General features: G+C 33.4%; 1 protein-coding gene across 2 annotated transcripts; it reads left to right on the top strand.

Moving 5' to 3' along the window:
* On the top strand, positions 1 to 23779 carry LOC126818874 (recQ-like DNA helicase BLM). Of its 2 annotated transcripts, none has more exons than XM_050546500.2 (27): positions 1 to 31; positions 2640 to 2761; positions 2967 to 3105; positions 3376 to 3446; positions 3707 to 3846; positions 4275 to 4330; positions 4656 to 4790; positions 4921 to 5208; positions 6026 to 6174; positions 6735 to 7594; positions 8147 to 8233; positions 10671 to 10862; positions 11491 to 11609; positions 11873 to 11986; positions 12771 to 12869; positions 13188 to 13336; positions 13962 to 14099; positions 16623 to 16749; positions 17314 to 17509; positions 18268 to 18455; positions 18849 to 18969; positions 19312 to 19529; positions 20090 to 20219; positions 20717 to 20908; positions 21237 to 21364; positions 21915 to 21988; positions 22799 to 23779. In XM_050546500.2, exons 2-27 carry the CDS (start codon positions 2733 to 2735, stop codon positions 22980 to 22982), a joined length of 4323 nt encoding a protein of 1440 aa, XP_050402457.1. In that variant the 5' UTR covers positions 1 to 31; positions 2640 to 2732; the 3' UTR covers positions 22983 to 23779. The 2 variants fall into 2 exon arrangements, with proteins under 2 accessions (XP_050402457.1, XP_050402456.1); XM_050546499.2 differs by lacking the exon at positions 1 to 31 and adding an exon at positions 112 to 1065.
* The last annotated feature ends 1741 nt before the right edge of the window (positions 23780 to 25520 follow it).

Genomic DNA, 25520 nt, shown 5'->3' with positions numbered 1-25520 from the left:
CATCAATGGCGGTAAACATAAATAATGAAAAGTAAACACTATTTTTTTACAATCTTAAAACTAGAGAGAGAGAGAAATGGGGTTTAACGTCCACTCGACACAAACTAGGTCATTTCGGGACCAACACATGGTTCAACCTTACTTCAATAATTCGCTTGCGCGTAGGGGTCTTTAGCAGTGGGAGGAAACCGGAGGACCCGGAGAAAACCCACGGGCCGCGAGGTTGGACAGGCGACCCTACTCCTTGTCACGTACAACCGGGGATTCGAAACCACGCCAGTCGACTCAATGACAGACTTTATGATACATACAACGCGTGCACGCTAACCATTCAGCCATCCAACCCCCCCTTAAAACTAGAACAATGCTATGACACTCAGACAAGTGATATAAATACCTATCTTAACACAGGAAAAACATCTTAGTACGGAAGACCATTAGGGTCAATCAAATGAAAAAAAAAAAAAAACAATTCTGATTACAGAGAAGATCATCAGATTCATGAGATTCAGATTGAGATTAGGCTAGGGTCAATCACATGAAAAATAATTAGGCCTAGTGTTCTAATGTCTGAACCGTGGTAAATTTTAAACGGATTTCTTCGATTGTGAACAAACTACTGAAGAATTGTTATTAAAACTTGCCCATGTGTTGAAACCACCTCTGGTTGAATAAAATCTGTTGCACAAATGGGTCGCAACATAATATATAATAATGTAATATGAATTTATATAAACTGTTTTACATTCAATCGTGTCTGTTTTACTGTGAATTGTCATCAGTTATGTTCGGCGAAATACGCCAGAAGTCTGAACAGCAAGTCCGTTTCTAGCGTCTGGTTATTCCAGTCAACACCGATATTATTTATTGCGCATGCTCTCCAAATAAGAACATGATATCTCCGTTTGACATGACTTGTGGAATATGTCTAGCCTCATTCTTTGAGCATCTTGTTACAAATGGCGCTGAAACGCATTATGGTACACGATTCGTGTACCAATGGTAAAATTGGTAAAATGTTTATTTTGTCTTAAATATTGGATATCAGAAGCCCATCTTTTCCAGGTAAGATCACAACACCAATGCTGATTTAAATTGCAAAAAAAAATCGTGTTTCCAATGTCGAAGATTTGGGATGATACTGAGTTACGGACTTAGCTACTTTAAATATCCCTACTAAAAAAAAGAAAGTTGTCTCTTGGAAAGTCATTGTTTTTGCTTGTATTTTCAACTGTTTCCATCACAACATTACACATGTCACGTGATGAGCTAAACCATCGTAATATGTTGCAGGGGGAAAAGGTTGACAAATTTTGATAATCACGTATGTTGTAATCAAAACAGCGAACACAACCTTTTCGATTGTTTGAGTTTGGGCAACAAAAATAGCATAGGGCACACTAATCGTGTACTGATTATATAAAATGTTAATTGTGTCTTATATATTTTAGGATTCTATAGATTCATGGCAAGATAACATCAATATTGATTGAAATTGATCAATATTGAATTCTAATTCGTGTTTTTAATTTCAAATGTTATGGAAAATATTGAGTTAGAGACTTAGCTCCTTTAAACATACATTATGCAAGAGCTAAATCTGCCTATTGCAGGTCTTTATTTAGGCCTTAAATGTACTCCGATTTTCAACAGATTTGAATCATATCTGCTGTTCAGCAGCCATTGCTGATTAACCATAAAATATTTTTTGTTTTCATTCCTTTTGACTTTGCACAGTTTTTAATTTTCTGAAGAAATGGAAATAATCGCTAAACCCGATAACTTCTGCAGACAATAAAATCAAACAAACAAAAACAGCCAAAAATCAAAATTTAAAGAAGTTTTCCCAAAAATATAAATAGCGTTCTGTGACTTTAAGGAGAGCATTAAGATTGATGAATCATGATATTAATAGATGATATCAATGCGTGTATGAAGTTGGTGGAAGTATGAAGTGAACGAGAGTATGCACTTTATGATTTTAATGGAGGCATGAAAATAACGAATGATCTGTATGGGAGTATGGCGACCTTAAAATAAGTTACACATGGGCTTCTCCGTATCTTGTAATAGCTTAGTGTAGATGTTTATTATGTGTAAATGCTTTGACCCCCGTCCCCATAATAACTGATCAGTTTCTAATTTAGGTAGCATGTTCAAACTCTGTGTAGATAGATGTTTATTATTATGTGAATGCTTTGAGTTTGACTGAGAGTGATGATAAACATTTTCTGCTTAGGCTAATAAGTAGGGATATGAGCAATGAACAATTTCTGCTTGGACCAAGCAGTTGTCTGTCTGCAAGACTTTTTGGAACACAATAAATCTGCTTCTAATTGAGGTAGAACATTGATAGACCTACTTGCAAGTAGATGATTATATTAGATGAATGTCTTGACTGGGTGTGATGATGAACATTGCTGCGTAGTTTCGTTACATAAATATCTTGACTAAGCATGTTCTGTTCAGGTCGATAATTATTTAAGTGATTAATGAGGCATGGGACATCAGCCTTACTATTGTTTTGTTTCAATACAGAAGATCAAGTTATTTATTTAAATAAAATAATCTAATTACAAGCAGCTATGAAGCTGTTCATGTAATCTGAATTACTTAGTTAAAGTTTCTTTTATTTAAAGGTTTCTAAAATGGATACTCAAGGCATTTTTAATGCAGGGTTTTTGTAGTATTCTATAAAAACCTTTCAGGCAGCGTTATGTTTATAAAAGAGAATGGATCAAAGTGGTAATGTTAAGAAAGGGTAAGAAAAACTCTTTCTGGGTAAATATACTTAAAATGAATGATAGTTTAAGTTTAATATGTTGTGGTGTTCCTAAGTAAATATAGTTAAAATGATTCATGAATGATAGTTTAAGTTTAAAATGTTGTGGTGTTCTTGTTATAAATATCTGTCATTACTATATGTTGATACATCTTATATCACTAAGGAATATTTATAATTACAGGGGGTTTACCTTTAAAAGATCTTCAAGCTTGTCCACCAATAAAGTTAGATCTATTAACCAGCCTCCTCCAACATTAGTTAACCCTTTCAAGTCAGCTGTATGTCATAACCCAAATGTCTCCAACAAATCATCGCCAAATGTAAGAGTTCTTTGGATTTCTTTGGGTGGTCTTCAATTAAATTATATAAGAAATCTGAAATTAGTATGCATCTTTTCTACCACTGCCAGTGAATATATTATTTCTGGGATGTAATTGATATTATTCATTATTAGCCCAGTCGGAGCAGAACAGTAGGATATTAAACCCTATTTCATTTCATTTCTGATATTGATAATATGACTAGGCTGCCCATACAAATTTCTGTTAAGTTTTTAATGAATTTTTGTTTCTTCTTACATACATTTCCAGCAAGGCACACAAACTAGCATCAAAGCATTTACGAATAAAGTGATACCTGTTGCGGCTGTACCACCACATAGGTAATTAAATAATGTTATTCTAAATTCATTGTTTTTAAAGTAGAAAGAAAACACAATCACAAGAATGGGAAAAATGTTGGTGCAACATACAATTCCAGATAAGTTAACAATAAATTTAAACCAGCCAGATGCTATTACTATTTGATATGAAGACAAATTATGTATTTTAGTTATACCTTTATCATGTGAAATCCAATGCTGATAAGATATGATAATAATAAAGGTTAGATTTCTTGGATTTCTGATATATTTTGTTTCAGATCTCCAATCAAGACGAATGCCCCGTCTATATTTAACAATAATTTGAGAATAATCCCACCTCCTACCAACCCTGTCTCTAGTATTTTTATAGATGAGGATGATGATGACGACTTTGATTTTCATGCTACACCTTCTCAAGGTATAAAACGATAATGTTGTGTCTGTTCAGTCAGATGTGACCTTATAGGATATATCATGACGAGTTGTCCCATGTTGTGTTTATTGTGTCAGATGTGACTTTATAGGATAAGTGATGCTTATCTATGTTGTGTTGGTTACTTAGAAGAGCATCACTGATCCTATAAAGTCACATCTGACTAAGCAGACAAATGGAACAACCAATCATGATAATATTTGAAATGTAAACCAAACTTATTATATTTGTTTATTTTACCTTTCCACGATGTGAAATCTAAATCAAACTTATTATATTTGTTTATTTTACTTTTCCACTATTCTCATTGAAGTAAGAAACACATATAAATTCTTATTGTTATTGTGTCAGATGTGTTACTTTTATCTTCAATTATGGCATTGCATTTGATAAAAATCTGTGTTTTTTCTCAGGTGTATCAATACCACCTAAAGCCAAACCATTTAAATTTACATCTAATAATTTCAAGGTAGGTGTCCTCTTTATGTATACTAGATTGTCTGAAAGTACCAGTGAATGAAAAATTACGAAATCATTCCTAATAGCAATTTTATATGATCAGCCTTAAAATCTTTACTACTAGAGATGTGGTACTATACCTCAATCATCTCAATGGCTATATTGACCCTTTTGTGTCTTTAAGGCATGCTTAATATTTGGTTATATGAATAATCACAGCTTCACACAATTATTCCTATTTAATTGGCTTCTTACCAAGTTCATTTACCATTTTGTATCCTGCTTCTATATAGTTACTTATGATTTCTACCCATTTTGTTCGAACCTATTCCCAGATTAAAAACAAGGCTCCAACTACAACCACACGAGCACCGAGTCCCCCTATGGATTTAGATGATCAAGAATTTAATGAAATTGTTTCTAATATTGAAGTTAAAACAGTACCAGATACTCCATCTAAACATGAGCAGGTAACTTTTGAACTGTTTTATACCAGAATTATGATGAAGAAAAAATAAAACAATTGATTACTAAAATAACTTCAGTCAAGAATAATTAGTAAGCTTATTCAATGTGAATGATCTTCTTTTTTGATTTTAGTCAGGGGAAAGTGAAGAGGAAGAAGAAATGATGCCAGCATCAAAACGTCGCAGACATGACACACGACTAGATAGTGATGATGATACAATCGACTCAATTGGTTCTAATGTACAGATAGTTTCTGATGCATCCAATGATGCTGCTATAACTGTATCAGATAAAACTTCAGTTGCTTCTTCTGGACAACTAACTAACCAGTCGGAAACAAGAAGAAGTATAATAGAAACGGAAGTGATTCCACTAACAGATGTTTCACAACATCCACTCCTAAAACTCAATGTTACACAGGTTATTAATGTTTTTCTTTTAATTTTTATGTAACCTCACTGACACTGTATGTCCCAAATATCTATGACATAAGGAAGTTAAAGATGGGTTCCCAGAAAAGTGTTTATCAGGTGGTTATTTCCAATAAAAGTATGGCAATTTTGGTATATATGGAAAGTAGAGATATCCAATCTTACTAGAAAAATACTGGATTCCCCGAAAAACATTCATGGAGCATATACAGGACAAAAATGTAAGGGTTCCCCTAATCAACAGCCTGACGATTAAGAACTTCTAAGGTCACAAGTGAACATTGAGCGCTTGATGTAAAAGTTGATAAACTTTATGAAGAGTTCGACGTACAATACTTTCTGAGATAAAAATGACAGAAAAAGACGCGGGTAGTGGATAATCCGAGAATTTGATTAGGATTCGATATTTGTAATAAATAATAAGCGATTAAAGAAAACATCGTCTTATGTATGCAATGAATTCTCCTCTGACTAACAAGACGTGACGTAAACATGACCTGGTTTGATCGAATTTTAATAGCAGGGCATTCCTTCGCAATTACAATGTTTGAGAAGGATTTGGAGCATATTTATGACAAATTAATTAGTTTGAATATGTTTTTGGTCCATATATACCATTAAATCACCCATCTTTAATTGGAGCTACATAGTATATAGTATAGCAGGTTTGGATGTGGGCGATCAACCATTTACACAGACATCTTTAATTTATTAAATTTGCTACCTTGTTACAAATGTTAATTAGACATATAATATGTATATATGAGAAACTAGTTAATGTTTAATCATTAAATGTTATATTATAGGTAGAAGATAATGATATGTGTGAAATGAGATATTTATTATTAAGTGTAACAGATGAAATATGTGATATTGTTGGTAAATTTCGGACCGATGATCTCATGTCAGCAGCAGCAGATGATTATGACAGATTACAGAAACTTCTTTATATAAGGTGATTGTATATATATGGTCATATTATCAAGTAAAGGATTTGATTATAGAGATGTTTGCTATGAGACAGATTGCAGTATAAGTTGTGTTTGGCATATAAGCGGCTTGTAACGATGCTGTTGGACTCGGCAGACATTACCTTCAGCATTATATTGAAGCCCCAGTCTGCACAGAGTTTCACTAACACTACAAATCATCATACAACTCTTGTATTTTTATTTACTTCCCATGCAACATGCTAAAATTTCTATAAAATCATGTATCCTTGCACACCATGAATTACAAATCACAATCTCTCTATTTCTCTTAACACAGTAAATCATGCAACCCATGAAAGTTTTACATGCAATATACTAATACTAATATGAATGAAAATGCGATTTGTAATCCATTATATATTAATTATAGTGTATTTTATTTTCTGCACGTCAACTTGAAACATATTTATATTAGAAATGTTAGAAGTATAAACATTATTTTTCTATGGATTTTTTAGGGTTCATTACTTATGTTGATTAATTGTTTATAATAATTACCACAAAAACACATATTTTTATTTAGAAAACAAGTGAAAGAAAAGGGGAAGAATTTGAATCAACCAGTTATACCCAATTTAAAGGCCAACAGACCAGATGTTAATAAAACTGTGTTATCAAAGACCACAACTGTACAGAAATTCGATCCTCCATTGTCACCAGTATTAAGTACTTCTAGAAATAATAGCTTTAACTTCTCATGTAGACTGTCAGACACGGCTGTAGGAAATAAATCTCTTGTAACCAGTACAGCCGTGAAGAAAACATCAGTTTCACGAGTGACCTGTGGGGCTGACTCGCCTATACCATGTGGAGATAGTTTCTTTGAAGACGATATGGAATTAGGCAATACTCAGATGACCTACATGAAGGGATTCAAGAAGCCATCAAGTTCTTCTTCTAGTCCGAGTCTCAGTAATGTGGGCCGAAGTCCCAGAAATTCTACTTCTCCTAGTGCTAATATTTCAAACAGAACATTGAGCAGATCAACATTTAATACGTCTGCTGTTAGAGCTCCGGGTTTAATGTCATCTGTTAGTGTAAATAGTAATAACTCTTGCAACAACCAAACAGCTTCCATGTTTAATTCTGTTAATGACAGTACTTTAACAAGTTTTTCACCTTCTATGAATGATACCTCTAATATTGCTCAAGATTTTCAGTTTGACTACAGCATATCTCGCAATAATAACCCAGCTGTTGCCTGTAGCTCGGGATCGAATCCGCAACCCACTTCAAAAATGGATGAATTTGATAGTGAAATGCCAGATGAATATTACGCTATAGAAGATTTTCTGGATCTTGAAGATGAGATAGAAGAAGAATGTGGGAGTATGTCCACTTCTACTACAATAAACAAGATGAATTCAAGTTTATCTAAATCAGGTTTGTGTGTTGAAAAAATCAGTTAGTTTAAGACAAGAAATGAATAAGTGATGAAATTAATGTGACCTAAACTGATGGAGGTTCACATAAATTCCTATGAAATTATTTATAACTGTTATGTCCTAATCTTTCTTATAACATATTTTCTAAATAATGACATCATTGTAATGTTATCAGCAACTTTGATTAACCTTTGTTTTGAGGAATGTTATGTTCGACAATACCACTGATTTTTGGAATATCTACTCTGTATTTTAATTTATATCAGAACAAAAATGCATATGGAAATTGATTGTGATATATTGCATTTTAAACATATTCATTTCTTGTTCACATTCATTTCTTTTTTAGTAGTATATTTGGAACCCAGTATAAATAAATTTCATCTTTTAATCTAAAATATTGTGTACAATATGATTATTACAGGACCCAATGTCTTTTTGTTGATAATTACCTTATGTTGAATCTGTCATCTTGATAGACTTTAAAACATAAAATAATAAATCACAAGTTTTGGAATAATGAGAACAATTTTTTTGATGATTCCTTTAGTTTATAAAGATACCAGTGTACCATCATTAAATGTATCAACAAGTAAGGCTGCTAAACCTGCTCTGGGACAAGTAGATTTCAGTGATGGTAAGTTATCAATTTTTCTCCTGGCACAAATAAATATACAAACATGTATCCCTATCATAACTGAGAACATGCAGAATTATGAATTGAATGGGGTTAAATATCTTGTTTTGTGATAAACATACAATATTTTTTTAGTTCTATGGTTGTGTTAGGGGTAGTGGTGGCATTTCCACCCATTCTTCTTCAAATCCCAACTGCCATTAGAAACAGTCAATGAAATGTCCAGTTTGTCAGCCCCACAGGTACCACCCCTGTAGTACTATGGCCTTTGCAACGATATCGTATCTTTAACTAATTACTGGATTCACACATTCTATGGAAGTCAGATCTCGTGCACTCAAATAATGAGTGACAGATTTACACATAAAAAGAGTTATAATTTGGTAAACATCGCTGGTTCCGTGGGAGAATATCATGTTTAACATGTGATTGGAAATTTACTAATTGCATCATACACTGTAACCATCCAGTAGACGTGGTACAAGGGTTAATCAGCGAACTGGATGTATGAGATGTGTTGTTGACGTTTGGGAAAGTAGGACGAGGGGAAATGTGTAGGGAGTGAAGTGCTGTAAAGGGATAGTTAGATGTATTATGAATGGTTAGAGTGGCTGTGGTGTTACGGTGAAATACTATGCCGCCACCGTAACACCACAGCTTTATGATTTGTTAGACAGGAGTGATGTAATGGGTGTCAACAACTGGGTATGCTGGTACCGTCGCAACGTAGCCGTGAAATATATATTGTGGGGGGGAAGGGCGGAAACGGAAAAATATACAATGTTGACAGTATGTGCCAGGCATGAGGCTGCGCAGACCGAGCGGGAGTGTGTGGGAGGGTCACCCTCATAAAAATTTTTTTTTTTTAAATTTCAGTTTTCTGTAAGCAGTGAAAACACTATTTTGGCATAGTTTGCGGGGTTAAACCTAAAAATCACATTAATACACCTATTGCACGATATTGTGAAACTAGCTGACGAAGACAGCTCGGGCGGCGATTGTTCGACTCGGGGCTGCTCTGTCAGTATCTAACAAACGCATTTAGTTCGCGTACAACTTTTAAAAACCGAATGTCAGTATGGTATTTCTCACATAATTGGTTATCGCAAAAACAGAGTAAACTGAAAGCCAGTAATCTCGACTCAAACCTATAGTCTATAGCCCACTTACTACACTGTCACTAGGCTTCCTATATTATTGTTTGTGGACGGTTTACTACTCAGTGATAAGCCTGCGCCGCAAAAAGAGGTCTCGCCTTTTATTATTAGTATAATGACATCCTCATGTGCGGCAGGTTAGTTTGCTTCTAAAAACACTGTTTTCCGTTCCAAAAAATACAAAAGTAATTTTCTACCAGATGACCATGGTTCTTTTCACCGAGACTAGATAATTTCTCTCGGTGTAAGGATATATCTATGGTGAGTTCATACAAGGTCAATAAATCCGCGGTCACTTCAGGTTACACTGTTGAGAAAATAAACCGATGGGTTTGTTTAGTAGCAAATCGAGCGTGAATCAACTGAGTTTGTACTGAAAAATTTTTGAGTGATATGTATGAACTGTCTTCACACATTCGGTTTATAATTAGCGATACACAGGTACAGTGGCAAATGTTGTACTTCACAGACTGTTTATCTCCGAACTACCTCCGCTCGAAATCCCCGATTTGGGTACTTGTTAAAAGAAAAAGAAATAGTACCTGTGCGCGTGCCAGTAAAAAAAAACCTAAGAGTTCGCGCATAAAAATGCCCGAACGTACCAGGCGCCAGGTCATCCAGTCAAATTCATTATTTGCAGAATCTTAATGACGTAAGCAAATCTGTTAAAAAGCCCAAACCAGTCATTTAAGATTTAGATATCATTGGGTTCCAGACAGATACCATCTGAGTTTCTAGAGACTGCCTCTGAATACTCAGAGAGGGTAGACACTACACAGCGCCTTGGTTCTTTAGAAAACCATATGATGTAGCTGTTTCCTGGGTCTAGCCATGCTGGTTAGACTTTTACGGGAGTTGGGGCTGAGAGAAAGATGTTAATTATATGCTAATGTAATCTATTACGCATTATAACCATATGTATCCAGCTTGATATAAAATGTAGAACTGAACTGATGCAGTGTTATTCCTGGTTAGACAAACGTAAGAAGAAAATACACAATGTGAAAAGGAAGCAAAGATGACAATTGAAAATACTAGACGATCACAAGGCTGTTCCAAAAAAGTATAGAAAAGATGCATGGGTCATGCGCTGGATGTGGCGACTGGTTTTAAGTCTGACAAAAGACCTATGGTACTACACCCCTTGCAAGTGTGAAACTAATTGGGGAAAATTTTAAGGTTGTTTTTCGAACCAGGACCTTCTGGTTGTGTCCAGTGTTCTTACCTCTCATACATTATTGAATGAAATGACTCTAAATAATCATACCATTTATCAACAGATTATAATCCATCATTTGCTGCTACTGATAAAGATGACGGTGCTGAATTCGATGGTCAAAATTTCCCCCACAGTAGAGATATGTATCGAGTATTTAGACAGACGTTTGGATTAAAGGATTTCCGTCGTAATCAACTACAAGCTATGAATGCTGCTTTATTAGGAAAAGATACTTTTATATTGATGCCTACAGGTATATTCTCTTATAGCATGTATTTTTTTTCAAAAGCTGGGTTTCTGGGTTTTTTTGCGTAAACATGCATTATGCAAGAGCTAAATCTGCCTATCGCAGGTCTTTCTTTAGGCCTGACATGTTATCTAAATTATTAATTAGACATTAATTAACTTATCCAGACCATAATCAACTCTCGATGTCACGGCTAGCTTTCGATATCGACTGAATTAGAATCCTATATGCTGCAAACGCTCATTGATAATTAAATCAAAACAATGGATAATCAAGAATATGCTTTTTAACGTACTAACTGTAGTAATAATGAACGAGGCTAGGCGGAAATTTACAAAGCTGATATTTCGGTTCATAGTGGATCAATTTGACAGAAATTTTCAACAAATTACCTTTACATTACCTAGTTTTTAACTATTATAGCGAGAACTGTTAGCTCTTTATCTTATCTCCCATAATGTATCTTTAATGAGTTTGATGTAGAGAAAGCTAAAAAAATTTTTTTTTTTTGCTTAATGAGTTTGATGTAGAGAAAGTTAAAATTTTGCATTTTAAAACAATAGGAAGAACCCTACTGCTTTTCACATGGCTTGCATAGAGGACAGTATATTTAATAATATTATTTATATTTTAGGTGGAGGAAAGAGTTTATGTTATCAGCTACCTGCGTTAGTAACTAACGGTGTATCAGTTGTTATATCACCATTACGGGCATTGATACAAGATCAAGTACAGCGTTTACGCTCTCTTGATGTAAGTTTTACTCACTAAAATATGCTATGTTCAATAACTTGTATTCTTTTTATCTAAATCTAAACATTGATTTCAAATAAGTTTTCAGATTAAAGTTCATTTTAGTGTAGATTGATTCGGGGAAAATCTAATAGTTACCAAAAATACAAATGACTTTAATGAGAGCTAGAAACTGATTAAATCTGATGTATATAGTTGGCATTTAGGTATTTCATTTTACAACAAGATTTGAATTTTAAATGTAATATATTGTATATATTTAGATACGAGCAGCTAGTTTATCAGGTGATATAGATTTAGCTCAGTCTAATCAGGTGTATAATCTATTATATCAACGTGAACCAGGTGTACAGTTACTATATGTTACACCAGAAAAGGTAAGTATTCTATTTGATGTAAGATGTAAGATGTACATTTTTAGAAATAAAGCAGTATTTTTATTCAATTAAACTCAGGATGTCAGAATAGGCAGAGTCTTTTTGTAGCCTTTTATGCTGCATATTATGTACACCTTTAATTAATGTTTGGATGTTATATGATCAGCTAGCTAGTCCCCTCAAGTTCACTTTTTGTGAGATTCCCTTAATCTTTTACTAAATTTTGGCCTGTTAATTTCTGTAAGTCAATGAAAATTCTATTTTCCAGAATTATTTGAGATTAAACTTTAAGAATTTGATTAAAGGTTGATTCACAGATATATATGTAAATAGCAGACTTACAGAACAAGTTGGCATTTGTGGGATTCTGTAAAGTTTTTAATGATTTATGGCCCTTTGTTGACTTAAAGGGGATGCTCGATCGTCAGTCCTAAACATCCCAAATTGACAGAATTGAAATCGAATGGTGCAGAAATCAGTCCTGTCACAGTTCTGTCAGTTCCGACAACGCAACAAATACATTTCAGCTGTCACGATTGGTTGAGATGTTTTATTATGTAGGCGATGCATGCATTGTAGCACGAAATCTCATGCTCTACTAGGTTGTCACTATTTTGAGGATTGAGAGAATTAAATTCCAGAACATTCAATCAAGTAAGTCATGGATTAAAAATTCAACCTTTTATAGATACATGCATTTTTAAATTTGTTGGAGTCAGTAGAAAACATGCATAGATTCAGCAGTACTCTCATAATGTTTGTTATTATACTTTATATATTACAGGTATCAGCTAGTACTAAATTATTAAGTTGTTTTGAACACCTGTATAATAGACAGCTATTAGATAGATTTGTTATAGATGAAGCTCATTGTGTTAGTCAGGTAAACAATTTATTCATGCTACCAAACAGATATGATTAAAAATATATACAGTAAATTTCCACCACATTTCATACTATGTTGTTGTTTAAGAATAAACACTGTAAACTGTAACATCATACCTATTCCAAAGAGCTTTGTAAAATAAACACAACAGTTCTATGGAAAGCAAGTTCTATGAAAGCAATGTACTTTCGTATAATTACAAATGTAATGTTGGGACTTGGGTATATTTTCAAGCGAGCAAGATGATCTATAATAAGTTTAAACTTTATTTTAAGACACTGAATACTCTATTCTATTTCTATATTACTATTTCAGTGGGGCCATGATTTTCGACCAGATTATAAAAAGTTAAATTTATTACGTAGTAAGTATAGACAGGTACCTATGATGGCATTAACAGCTACAGCTACACCTAGAGTACGCAAAGATATTATACATCAACTAGGCATGAATGATCCTAAATGGTAAGATCTACATTCCATGTTTTTGTAAAAATTTCATTGTTAGTGAGCAATGGAATTGGTGCATTTGCCAGCGTGATTCACCAATATTTAACACAGAACACATATATCTCTCAATACAAGTATTAAAAATACATTATGTAAGATTTAGATAAAGAGCTGACAATTCTTACTGTAATAGGTTTAAAATAGATAATGAAAGTGGAATGTATTGATAATTTCAGTCTTGATTTTCATTGCTACCATTGTTACGATAATAAACAAAGTATTAATTATCCACTTTTAAATTTAATTATTAAATGCGCTCATGTATCAATACATTCAAAATCACAACCATCCGATGTTCTAGAGAGTTGGTTATGGGCTTATCATGTGAGTACATGTCTAATTAATAATTTTTAAATATTTGAGGCCCAAAGAAAGACCTTCAATAGGAAGATTGAGCTCTTACATAATGCATCTTTAATTATTAGTATTTTAACCATTTACAACTCTTGAGTTCCATTAGCTCTGAGAATTGTGTCACAAATAGAAATGAATTGAGCAATATGACAAAAACATTTTATCTAGATCTCGTCTTAAATTAATAATTCTGTCAATTCTATTTAATTTTAATGATTTAATGCAGGTTTATGCAGAGTTTTAACCGAAGTAATCTCAAATATTTAATTAAACTAAAGAAACCTAAAGCAGCAACAAAAGAACTACAAGAACTAATACAGACTAAGTTTAGAGGTGATATTGGAGTTGTTTATTGTCTATCAAGGTATGTAGCTTTAGAATCTGAGTAGTTTTTGGTCATTCTTATGCTATACAAATAGTTTCCATTCATCTTGTTAACAAACTATATGGTTTCCTTTCATCTTGTTAACAAGCTATATGGCTTCCATTCATCTTGTTTATTAAAGATTTAAAGTCCAATACATTAGATATGATATCATGGACAGGTTGATTTAATTAAACTATTTACACTTAATGGGTTGAAAATTGGTAAAAACATACAATACAAACATCCGTGTATATCAAAATAAAAAGTCCTTGTATATTAAAAAGTCAATTTAAAGCACACGACTTCCATTCATCTTGTTAATAAACTATATAGTATATGGTTTCCAAACTATATGGTTTCCTTTCATCTTGTTAACAAGCTATGGTTTCCATTCATCTTGTTAATAAGCTATACAGTTTCCATTCACCGTGTTTACAAGCTGTGTAGTATCCATTCATCTTGTTAACAAGCTATATAGATTCCATTCATCTTGTTAACAAGCTATATAGATCCCATTCATCTCGTTAACAAGCCATGTAGTTTCTATTCATCTCATTAACAAACTACATATACTCAGCCAAATTAAAAACTTGACACTCGGGATTTTTGGGACTAGATTTTTAATATTTGGTTTAAGGCAACTATTTTAGTGTTATGTTGTGCACAGACGACCTTGACATCAACAGAAAGCAAGAATACGTCTCGCGAAAGTCCTTGACATTGATAACATTCGTGATGTCACAGTAACCCCCAAAATGAAATTCACAGACTTGGAGAACAATCAGAATAAAGTGTTTAGTAACGGCAGTGGCCTCCTCTAGCGTCTTGTACTGCCACACAACGTCTTCTCATGGATCTCAGAACATTAGTAAACACTACCCGAGGAAGACGTCGCCACTGCTCAGCAAGAGCATGTTGAAGGTCCTGCAACGTCAGTGGTGGATTCACTTGCTGACGAACACGTCGACCCAGTTCGTCCCAGACGTGTTCAATAGGATTAAGGTCAGGGCTAAGCGACGGCCAATCCAGGACTTGGACACCGGCATTTCTTAAAAAATGCTGGGTAGCAATTGCTGTATGGGGTCGAGCATTGTCTTGTTGAAATGTTAGTCCAGGCCCATGTCTCTGCATAAACGGAAGAAGAACAGGTTGCAAAATCTGATCCCTGTACCTCATCTGCAGTAAACTCGGAACCTGCCATCGGCAAATCTCAAAGTGAATTGAGATTTGTCACTAAAGACAACCAAATTCCACTGTCTTTGAGTAAATCTTATGTGTCTTGTGGCCCACACAAGTCGGTTACGGGGATGAAGAGGTTTCAATATTGGTCCATTATAGGGCCTCCGAGCCCGAAGACCAGCAGCCTGCAAGCGATTTCGAACAGTTTTTGCAGTTACCCTCCCACCAAACATCTCTCTACTTGTGGAGGTGGCAGTGACAAATCTGTTTCTAAGATGACGTAATCGTATTGCTTGATCTTCCTGGAGTGACGTCACACGTGGCGCTCCCGCCCTTGGGGGGTCGGCAATAGTTCCAGTTTGAAGCACTCTCATTCTAAGATTAATTATTGTCTGGCGTGAACAATTAAAGGCTCTTGCAACAGTGACCACAGACTGACCAGCATAGAGCCTACCTATAGCACGTAGATGTTCTACATTTGAAAGGCGCGGCATTTTCTAACAAAGATGAAAATAACAATTTTAATTTGTTTTTCCAGTTCAAGTTACGTGTGTGTGTTCAGTTTAAGCAAACTTGCATCGATTGACCTCACGAGTTTGTGTTTGCACGTGTTTTTCAGGTTTTTCATCTTTTATGAAATTAAAGGCTTCTTACTACTTACTATCGTTAGAAACACTTTAAAATTTATTTGACTTACCAGAAAAATTTTTTTGTTGCAATTCATCAGTGTCAAGTTTTTAATTTGGCTGAGTATAAATTTCATTCATCTTGTTAACAAGCTATATATTATCCAACCACCTTGCTTACAAGCTATTTATTATCCATTCTCCTTGTTATCAAGCATTATTATAGTTTACATTCATCTTGTTAACAAGCATAATAGTTTCCAGGGGGGTTGGATGGCTGAATGGTTAGCGTGCGCGCGCTGTATCATAAAGCCTGTCATTGAGTCAACTGGCGTGGTTTCGAATTCCCGGTTGTACGTGGCAAGAAGTAGGGTCGCCTGTCGAACCTTGTGGGTTTTCTTAGGGTCCTCCAGTTTCCTCCCACAGCTAAAGACCCCTACGCGCAAGCGAATTCTTGAAATAAAATTAAACCATATGTTAGTCCCGAAATGACCTAGTTTGTGTTGAGTGGACGTTAAACCCCATTTCTCTCTCTCTCTTTTATAGTTTCCATTCATTATCCTAAAGAATCTTGAGCTTGTGACTGGGCACATGCACCAAGCAATCTTAATGGTATCAACTCCTTGACCATTTGCTTTATTATGCTTGTGCTTTTTGTGAGCAAAACAATGAGAAAATGGACTAGAGTAATTATTTTTCTAATTGTATTTTGTAGAAAGGAATGTGATAATGTTGCAAGTGATTTACAGAAAGCTGGTATACAAGCTGTATCTTATCATGCTGGTTTATCTGATAAACAAAGATTTGATATACAAGAACAATGGTTATATGGTGATAGTAAGGTAAACTATACAACATTGGTTCTCACAACATGGCTTGAGAATAAATGGAAGGAGTTCGTGTGGTTATCATATTTCTATATTTATTCCAATTAACAATTCAGCATATTTTTTAGAAGACAACAAAATAACTTGTGTTGAAAGGTTGAGTGAAATAAAACCATCTTGGTCCTTACACAATCCTTTAAAAGAATCTGATGCAGATTGAGGGTGTTTTTATTATGTGGAACATTGTGTAGCACAGCTTTTATAATTCTAATGTGAATGCTTTTCCTCCCATTTCAAATCTCAATGGAGTATACTTTCAGTAATTTCTTCTCATCACTATCATGCATAAAAGAATGGACTTAAATTTATAAAAGATCTTTAAAAATTAAACAGACAAATCACTGCTTGCTATTTTATGATAGCAATGAGTAAATTTATGATTGTCCAATGTCATTTATCATTTATCAGGGTTGCATACATGATAACTGAGCCTACTTGACATTTCTACCAGAAACATCTATAGTTTCCAAACTTTTATGCAAAAATATGGATGCAAGGTTTATTGTAATATTTTGACAGGTAATCTGTGCTACTATAGCGTTTGGTATGGGTATAGATAAACCAGATGTTAGATTTGTTGTACATTATTCATTACCTAAGTCTGTAGAAGGTTATTATCAAGAGGCAGGTCGAGCTGGTAGAGATGGTCATCTAGCACATTGTATACTCTTCTATAATTATAGTGATGTTAAACGACTTAGAACAATGATTCAAAGTAAGTGTTTACCTTCTTAAAGTTTCTGAGCGTGATTTTAGCGATAAAGTAATTCCCTACAAACTACAATATTGTAAAAATTTGAATCTATTATACTTAATATCAGTCAAAAAGTGGTTCAGTTCCTTCCATTTTTACAAAGATATGAATTGAAATTCAATCGATCGATGCTGCTCCCTATAAGTCCACTGCCCATTTGTATGTTTTGAGCAAAATCTAATTGATGGGCTTGTTTTTTAATCTGATTGAATCCAAGTCGGAAGATTATCTAGAGTTGATATTTTGATTTTGTAAATGTTGAATAATCAGTCTGAGTATATATTAGCATGAATTAAGTTGTATGAAATTTTATTTTTTCCGAATAATGAAAATCATGCACAGGAGATTAGTTACAGAATAAAACTGTGTTAGTTATGTATCTGTGAGTGAGCTGTAAATTGGTTAGTTATGTATCTGTGAGCGAGCTGTAAATGTTTTAGTTATGTATCTGTGAGCAAGCTGTAAATGTGTTAGTTATGTATCTGAGCAAGCTATAAATGTGTTTGTTATGTATCTGAGCAAGCTATAAATGTGTTAGACCTAGTTATGTATCTGAGCAAGCTGTAAAGGTGTTAGTTATGTATCTGTGAGTGAGCTGTAAATCGGGTTGATCAAATTTTGTGCTCAGCAGAAACTGCAATTAATGAGTTTCACAAATGATGCTACGAAAGATAACATTTGTTTTGAAATAATAATATTGTTCTGTTTATATTTTTCAGTGGATCAGAATGCTAATTATGAATCTAAACGTGTACATCTAGATAATTTATTTAGAATGGTAGCATATTGTGAGAATGTAACAGATTGTCGCAGATCTCAGATATTACAGTATTTTGGTGAACATTATTTTGATAGATCTAAATGTAATGAATATAGAGGTTCTGTGTGTGATAACTGTGAATCAAAGGTTAGTTATATCTGGTGGATACAAAAGACATCTGGATATTCAAAAAATATTTCCTACGATACACTGAAAGTCTCCACAATAATAGTCTTTAATATTGTACTTGTCTTGTAGAATGATGGCTTGAAAGTGTATTGGTGCTACAAACGCTTTGAAAATATAAAGTTTGAATTTTTAAATGTTATTTGTTTGATCTGATATACTCATATGCACACTTTTTAATTTCCAAATATGAATGCATAACACCCTACATCATTCTTTGTGACAATATAAATGATAATGAATTGAACAAATGCTAAAATCTCTTTAATTTTAGAGAAAATGGTTAAATGAATTATTATAAGTTTTCTTATTAAAAAAGATTAATTGTAAATTATTTGTGTGTTTATTTTGTAGGATAGTTTTACATTACGTGATGTGACAGATGATGCTAAAGTAATAGTACAAGCTGTACAAGATCTAGCTAGTCAACCTAGAAATAAACTAACATTGCTACATTTTGTGGAGTTAATTAAAGGTAAGATCTAGCTGTTCAACCTGCACAATAAATTAACATTAAATATAAAATCTGTCTATTTAACCCAGAAATAAACTGACTTTACAATATTTTATAGAGTTAATTCAAGGTATGACCTAGCTAGTTAACCTAGAAATTATCTGCTTGTCTCCTTTTCACCTAGTTTATTACATCTGACATTCTTTCCAATTCTAGAGATGTTTTTACGTAGATATGAAAACATTGTTACACAAAATATGAACTTCGACACATACTTGGCAGAATAATGACAATTTATTTTCAGAAACATCTTCGAATGTTTAGTTCTGATCAGTATTATTCTTTTAATTAAATCATATTTAGGATCACAGAATACAAAGATTATGCAACTAGGACATAATAAACACAAAGCCCATGGTATATGTTCAGCTTATTCCCGACAAGATGCCGAGAGATTAATGCGTAAGTTAGTTATAGATGGTATATTAATGGAAGATTTGCAAGTTACAGCTATGGATATGACAGCTTGTTATATTAGACCTGGTATGAAAGTATCACAAGTACTAAATGGTGCAATTAAAGTAAGTAGTAACTTGTATTTTACTTATTAACAATATTATATAATCTAACCTATTATTATTACTACCGGTAATATAAAGATGAAAACTTCCTAAAATTTGCCCCTTAAAAGTGCAAAATGCTACAATTAGGTTAATAACTCAAACAAAACTATTATCTCATGTTACTCCCATATTTTAAAATGTACTTTGGTTATCTATTTGCTGTAGAGTTAAGTCAAAAATACTCCTGACATATTTTTAAAACATTCTCTGTCCCTAAGATCTTCAACAGGCCCCTGTTTGTGAATCACATGTTCTGCAAACTTATGCTCATTTGGTAGTCATTCATTTTATGTTCTTGCAGTCTTCTCTGGAACAAAATACCCCAAAATATTATAATTTTTTCATCAGTGACATTATTTATCATTAATTTTATGTATAAAGCATGTGTACCTTTCTGATTTTATACTGTTCAATATGTCTTTGAAATTAGAGTAGATCTCTAGACCCTGTTATTAGATATAATATTTGATGTCTTTTTCCCCATATTTAATATCAGTGTACTACAATGTGTATTATAGGTGGAACTACAGATTCATACGAATCGTAAAAAGTTAGAGATGAGTAAGATTGGACAGGAACCACAAAGTGATAGAGAGAAACTAACATCAGAATGTTATAAAGAATTATTACCTATTGCTAAAGCTATTGGTGCAAACATTTTCTTTATTTTTATATCATAAATACTTTTTAGCCATCACTTCTCTTTAAATCTGGCATAAGCAATTAGTCACTTTTTATGTATAATGATGTTCTGATATGTATCTGCTGCATTATTATCTATTTCATGTGTTAATTAATAGTACATAATAGATGTAGGATTGTTAAGAACAGCAGTGGGACCCTGAGGACACCTTGCTGTGCATAATTTTTCAGGGCTTAGATCTTAAATATAATGTGATTTTTAGGATCAACTTTTAATTATCATTTTATTATAATAATTAATTGTTTTTATGGGTCACAACTCCAGCTGACTCCCAGCCTCTCGGAGAGTGTATAAATATATTACACCTTTAATCACAAAACACTTTTATGTTGAAACTGACAACTGAGTAAAATAGAACTTTGATGTTTTTACACATCAATAATATGAATAATGTCATTTAATATTTAACATATTACTATATTCAAGATGATGTATATTTCAGCACGAGAACATGGTGTATTTAACTATGCTACTATCTTTACTAACACTATGTTATGGCAAATGGCGGAGAAGTTACCAACATCTGAAGAGGAGATGATAGAACAGATTGATCTCATTACATCAAAGAAAATACAAACTTATAAAGTTGATAGATTATTGCAAGTTTTAGCGAATTATAAATGTCTTCTACCACGTAAGTTTGTCTCAGATTAATTCACACAATATTTATAAAGTTTACAATAAACTGTATGTTCTACTATTGTTACAACTTAGTCGGGAGTTCTAATTGTAAATAAAAAGCAAGTTAAAAGGTAATGCATAATTATATTCAGCCGGTATTGAATGCAAACATATGTAATATATGCCCTCTGAAGCGGTTGACAAGGTAGTCATATAATGTTATTTTCAATACATCACTTAACCTGAACATTGTTTAATAGATGTTAACAGGACAGACAATTAGGCCGTCAGTGGGGTATGTTGTGTATATGTATAAATATATTTTTGATGTTTTTATGTAGATATAGAAGATGATCGTGTAAGTAGTAATAATAAAGAAGATGATGATGATATGACATCACCATATTTTAATACAGATCTACACAGTGATAATGGTGGTGGTAGACGAGGTGCTTATGGTAAAGGAAAGGTCAGTATCTGTTGTAAGAAAAGAACTGTTTTGAAAGTGAAGGGGCCAGGATTTGTTTTTAAATAACCCTTCTATGCCTTTGTTCTTTAGTACCAAATTGGTATTTCATCGGACATGGTTATATGCCCACATTTAATGTGGATGTATATTTTAGTCACATACATTGTTAATCCGTACGTCCATCCAAAATGTCTTGTGATCAGAGTTATTAATAGATTTTTTTCAAGTTTGCCGGGAATTTATATTAGCCATAAGAAAGATTGGTATTGCAATTCATAATTTTCCAATTGTAAATCTTGATAAAATTTGGTAAAACCTAGGATTGCTAATTGCTATATTTGTGGTCAAATCATTATTTTGGAGGTTTTAAAAAAAGATAGCTAAGTAGTTAAAATACTGTAGGTTATCTGATGGTGTATAAAAAGTGAATGCTGTGCATATATATTAAATATCAAGCCGGCAAATCGTCTGGTTTGAACTATTTATAAAGTATTATATTTGGTTTAATGATTAAGTTTATAATATGGATACATGTTATTTATATTTTTAGAAAAACTTCAAGAGAAAAAGAGGAGGATACAAGAAAGCTGGTGGAGGTAAAGCAGGATATAAAAAAGCTGCTGGGTAAGCTTAAAAATACAATATTGCTAGAAAATACACTTTATATAGGTTTCTTCTCAACACAAAGAACGTCTGAAAGTACCGTAATTCACTCGTCTGTGAAGAAGATATTTCATTCATCTAAACCAGGGGTGTCAAACTCATTTTGATTCAGGGGCCATATGAAATAAAATTTTATATCAAGTGGGCCGGAGATATACAAATATATCAAGATAAAGCCTAAATTCCTTGAACTTTACTGAATTCTAAAAAGAAAGCCAAACGTCCTTGACACAGGTAATTTTCTAGATATTGCCAAGATATAATATTGAACATAAGTCCTTTTATATTACATACAATTTAGATTTCTATGACATACAGTACAGAAGTCAGAGTTTTACTGAAACCGAAAAACAATAATAAATGATTTCCACCACTAGTTTCTAAGAATTATTGACTTGTCAGTTTGTAGAAATTTGTTCCACGGGTCACGCATGTTTGACATCCCTGATCTAAACAGTAGTTAATAGATTAATCTGTATTCACTGAATACTAGTTTAAATTTATCTCAATCTCAGTAGTTAGTAAATAAATCTGTATTCAATGAGTACTAGTATAACATTTTAAACCAACTCAGTTTAGTTCATAGATTAATCTATATTCAGTTAGTACTAGTTTAGCAGTTTAAAATCAACTCAGTAGTTTGTAGATAAATCTGTATTCATTGAGTACTATTATGTATATTTCAAAGTAATTTACAATAAACTAAAATATGTTTCAAATTAAATTGAATATAATTTATTAAAGACATTTTATATTTGTATATATTTATAGTGGAGCTGGGAATAATTCCAAGTCATCATTTAGTCAGTTTAAATACAAGAAGAAAACACCGGCCAAATCTAAAACATCTGCTACAACCACAAGTCGACCGGCTGCTAATAAGAAAGCTCTTGGAATGATGCCTGTACCTCAGAACAGATCATTTATGGGTGGTGGTGGATCTTTCATGGGATGATCTCGATTGATATGTTGGCGATGAGATTATATCGGTACAAAATATAAGACCAAGACGATTGTTTTAATAAAAAATTGTTCTAAATGTTCCATGTGCCTAAAGACAACTTATTGAAGTATTTATTCTGACTATACAGAAATTTTATTTAGGGCTAACTATAGTCAGGCAAAATGGTGCAGTACGTGTGCATTTTGTGATAAAAGCATAAAATTTAGCACAAAGAAAGGTTTTGGTATAGTGTACAATATTGGATGTGGACCCTATCGAAATCTATCCCCACAATTTTGACTGGAGCAGATTTTATTTTTCTATTTACCACCTGGATTCAAAACACCTACAAAATACATAGACACACTGAAGAAATTTAATGGTTAAAATGGTGAAATATTGTTCATCATTATACCAATTTGATGCTTTTACCATATAATGCATACAATTTTTTTGAATAATTCTGTCAGGATTACTCTGATAACCAACATGAATGTCTATATTTAGTATTACATTAGCAATTATTATTTGTAGAATAGGATATGTAAATAAACTGTTAAGAATAAAGAACTCAACAGTATATGTAAATTTAATGTAAATCATTGATTGAATTTTTTCATTGTATTTTTCAACATTAGTTTTTGTCAATAGTAATCAATTCTGTCTGTTTCATCCTTTATCTCTGTACCTGTATTTTTATGTTGAATACAAGCTGTTATCTTTCTTTCTGTCTCTGTACTCTGGAAACTGTATTTCTTACATTAAATTAATTAAATTATATGTTTGGAATTATCTTTCTTTCTGTCTTTGTACTCTGGAAACAGTATTTCTTACATTAAATTAATTAAATTATATATTTGAAATTAAAAGTTTTTATTGTAGGATTTATTATTCTTCCGTATCAGAAATGTTGATTTTGATTGACTGATTGTCAGGAGCCATGATGGCTCAGTGCGTAAGGCGCTGGTTTGAAATTCTGGAGGTCCTAATGTTGGCCATGAATGTTCCTCAGGATTTCCCGATGTGGTTTCCCCTTGTCAGTGGTGCAGAACAGAGGGCCTGACAAGGACAGCTGCCTAGTCCTTTGGATGGGACAAAAAAAACGAGGTCCCGTGTACACATTGACGTGCACATAAAAGATTCCTTGACAGTTGGAATTCGATATAAGAGTAGGCCGTAGTGCCGCTGTCCGGGCAAAATTTCCCTCACAACACACTGTATGGCGTATGCCCGTCTTCATTTGCCCAGTTCGGAGCAGAACAGTAGGACGTTAAATCCCATTTCATTTCTTTTATCAAGTTAGTAATTTATTGTCCCCCGCCTTTCGAAGAAAGCAGGGGACTATTAAAATGGGTCTGTCTGTCGGTGCGTCCGTCCGTCCATCTTTCTGTCCGTCCGTCACACTTTTTGGGACACAATAACTCTCTTTCTAATTGAGCTAAAATGTTCAAACTTGGTGAAGGTGTTTATTGGGTCAATGTCTTGATAGAGTTCGAAAATGAGCATTTGCTGCTTAGGGTAAGCAGAGATCAGCAATTTGATTGGTTGATGCTTTGTGACACAATAACTTTAGTTCTAATTAAGTGAGAGTGATTAAACTTGGTGTATAGCTTCATTATATCAATACCTTGACTAAGTTCGATAATGAGCATTTTCTGCTGAGGGTAAGCAGAGCGATAAGCAATTTGATTGGCTGAGACTTTGGAACACAGTAACTCTCCTTCTAAGTGAGCAAAATGTTCAAACTTGGTGTAGGCGTTCATTAAGTGAATGCCTTGATGAAGTTCGATGATGAACATTGTCTGCTTTGGGGCACGATAATGATGTGAGAGCGATGAAACTCCGAATATAGTTTCATTATATCATTACCGTGACTAAGTTCAATGGCGAGAATTTTCTGCTTAGGCTAAGGAGCGATAAGCAATTTGACTGGTCAAGACTTTGGAACATAACAACTCTGCTTTTAAATGAGATAGAATGTTTAAACTTGATGTAAATGTTCATTAGGTGAATGTCTTGACTGAGTGCAATGATTAACATTTCGAGCTGAAGCTAAGGAGAGCTGATCAATTTCATTGGTTGATGCTCTGAGACAAGATAATCTTGATAGAGAGTGATGAAACGTAGTGTATAGTTTGATTACTCGATACTTTTGAAAAAAATAAATGTGCGATTAATTAATGTGTCATCTATTTATTTTGGGATTTCGGCAGGGGACATCAGCCTCACTGCTGGCTTGTTTAAAATAGTTTCTCTAAATCATTATGAACCTATTTATTTTGACTGTCATTGCAATTGGCTGTATTATCCAGCCAAGATAACCTTGGTTTGGACTTTAATCAGAGTAAATTATAGGACTATTGCTTGAATAGGCTAGACAAACTTGGTCGAAATGTCATGTAATCTGATTCCATAGAATTTTGTACTGTGTATTTCCAGTTCAATTACTAAATGGCACTGATGAACTGAAACAATTTAAATGGATGTGATCAAAGTTTTGAAGCTGACCAAATGCATTTATGGTCAGGGGCCAAAATTGTATTGTGCTTA

Source organism: Patella vulgata, chromosome 4, assembly GCF_932274485.2.
Source record: "Patella vulgata chromosome 4, xgPatVulg1.2, whole genome shotgun sequence".
NCBI classification, from domain to species: domain Eukaryota; kingdom Metazoa; phylum Mollusca; class Gastropoda; family Patellidae; genus Patella; species Patella vulgata.
The sequence above is the reverse complement of the archived record's forward strand: the minus strand, read 5'-3'. Positions and strand labels throughout refer to the sequence as shown.

Bases quoted from the DNA above. Each gene is read 5' to 3' on its own strand.
- LOC126818874 (XM_050546500.2), top strand. From the start codon at position 2,733: ATGGATCAAAGTGGTAATGTTAAGAAAGG. The intron at 3,847-4,274 runs GTATAAAACGAT...GTTTTTTCTCAG, and splicing joins TCATGCTACACCTTCTCAAG to GTGTATCAATACCACCTAAA. The intron at 4,791-4,920 runs GTAACTTTTGAA...TTTTGATTTTAG, and splicing joins CTCCATCTAAACATGAGCAG to TCAGGGGAAAGTGAAGAGGA.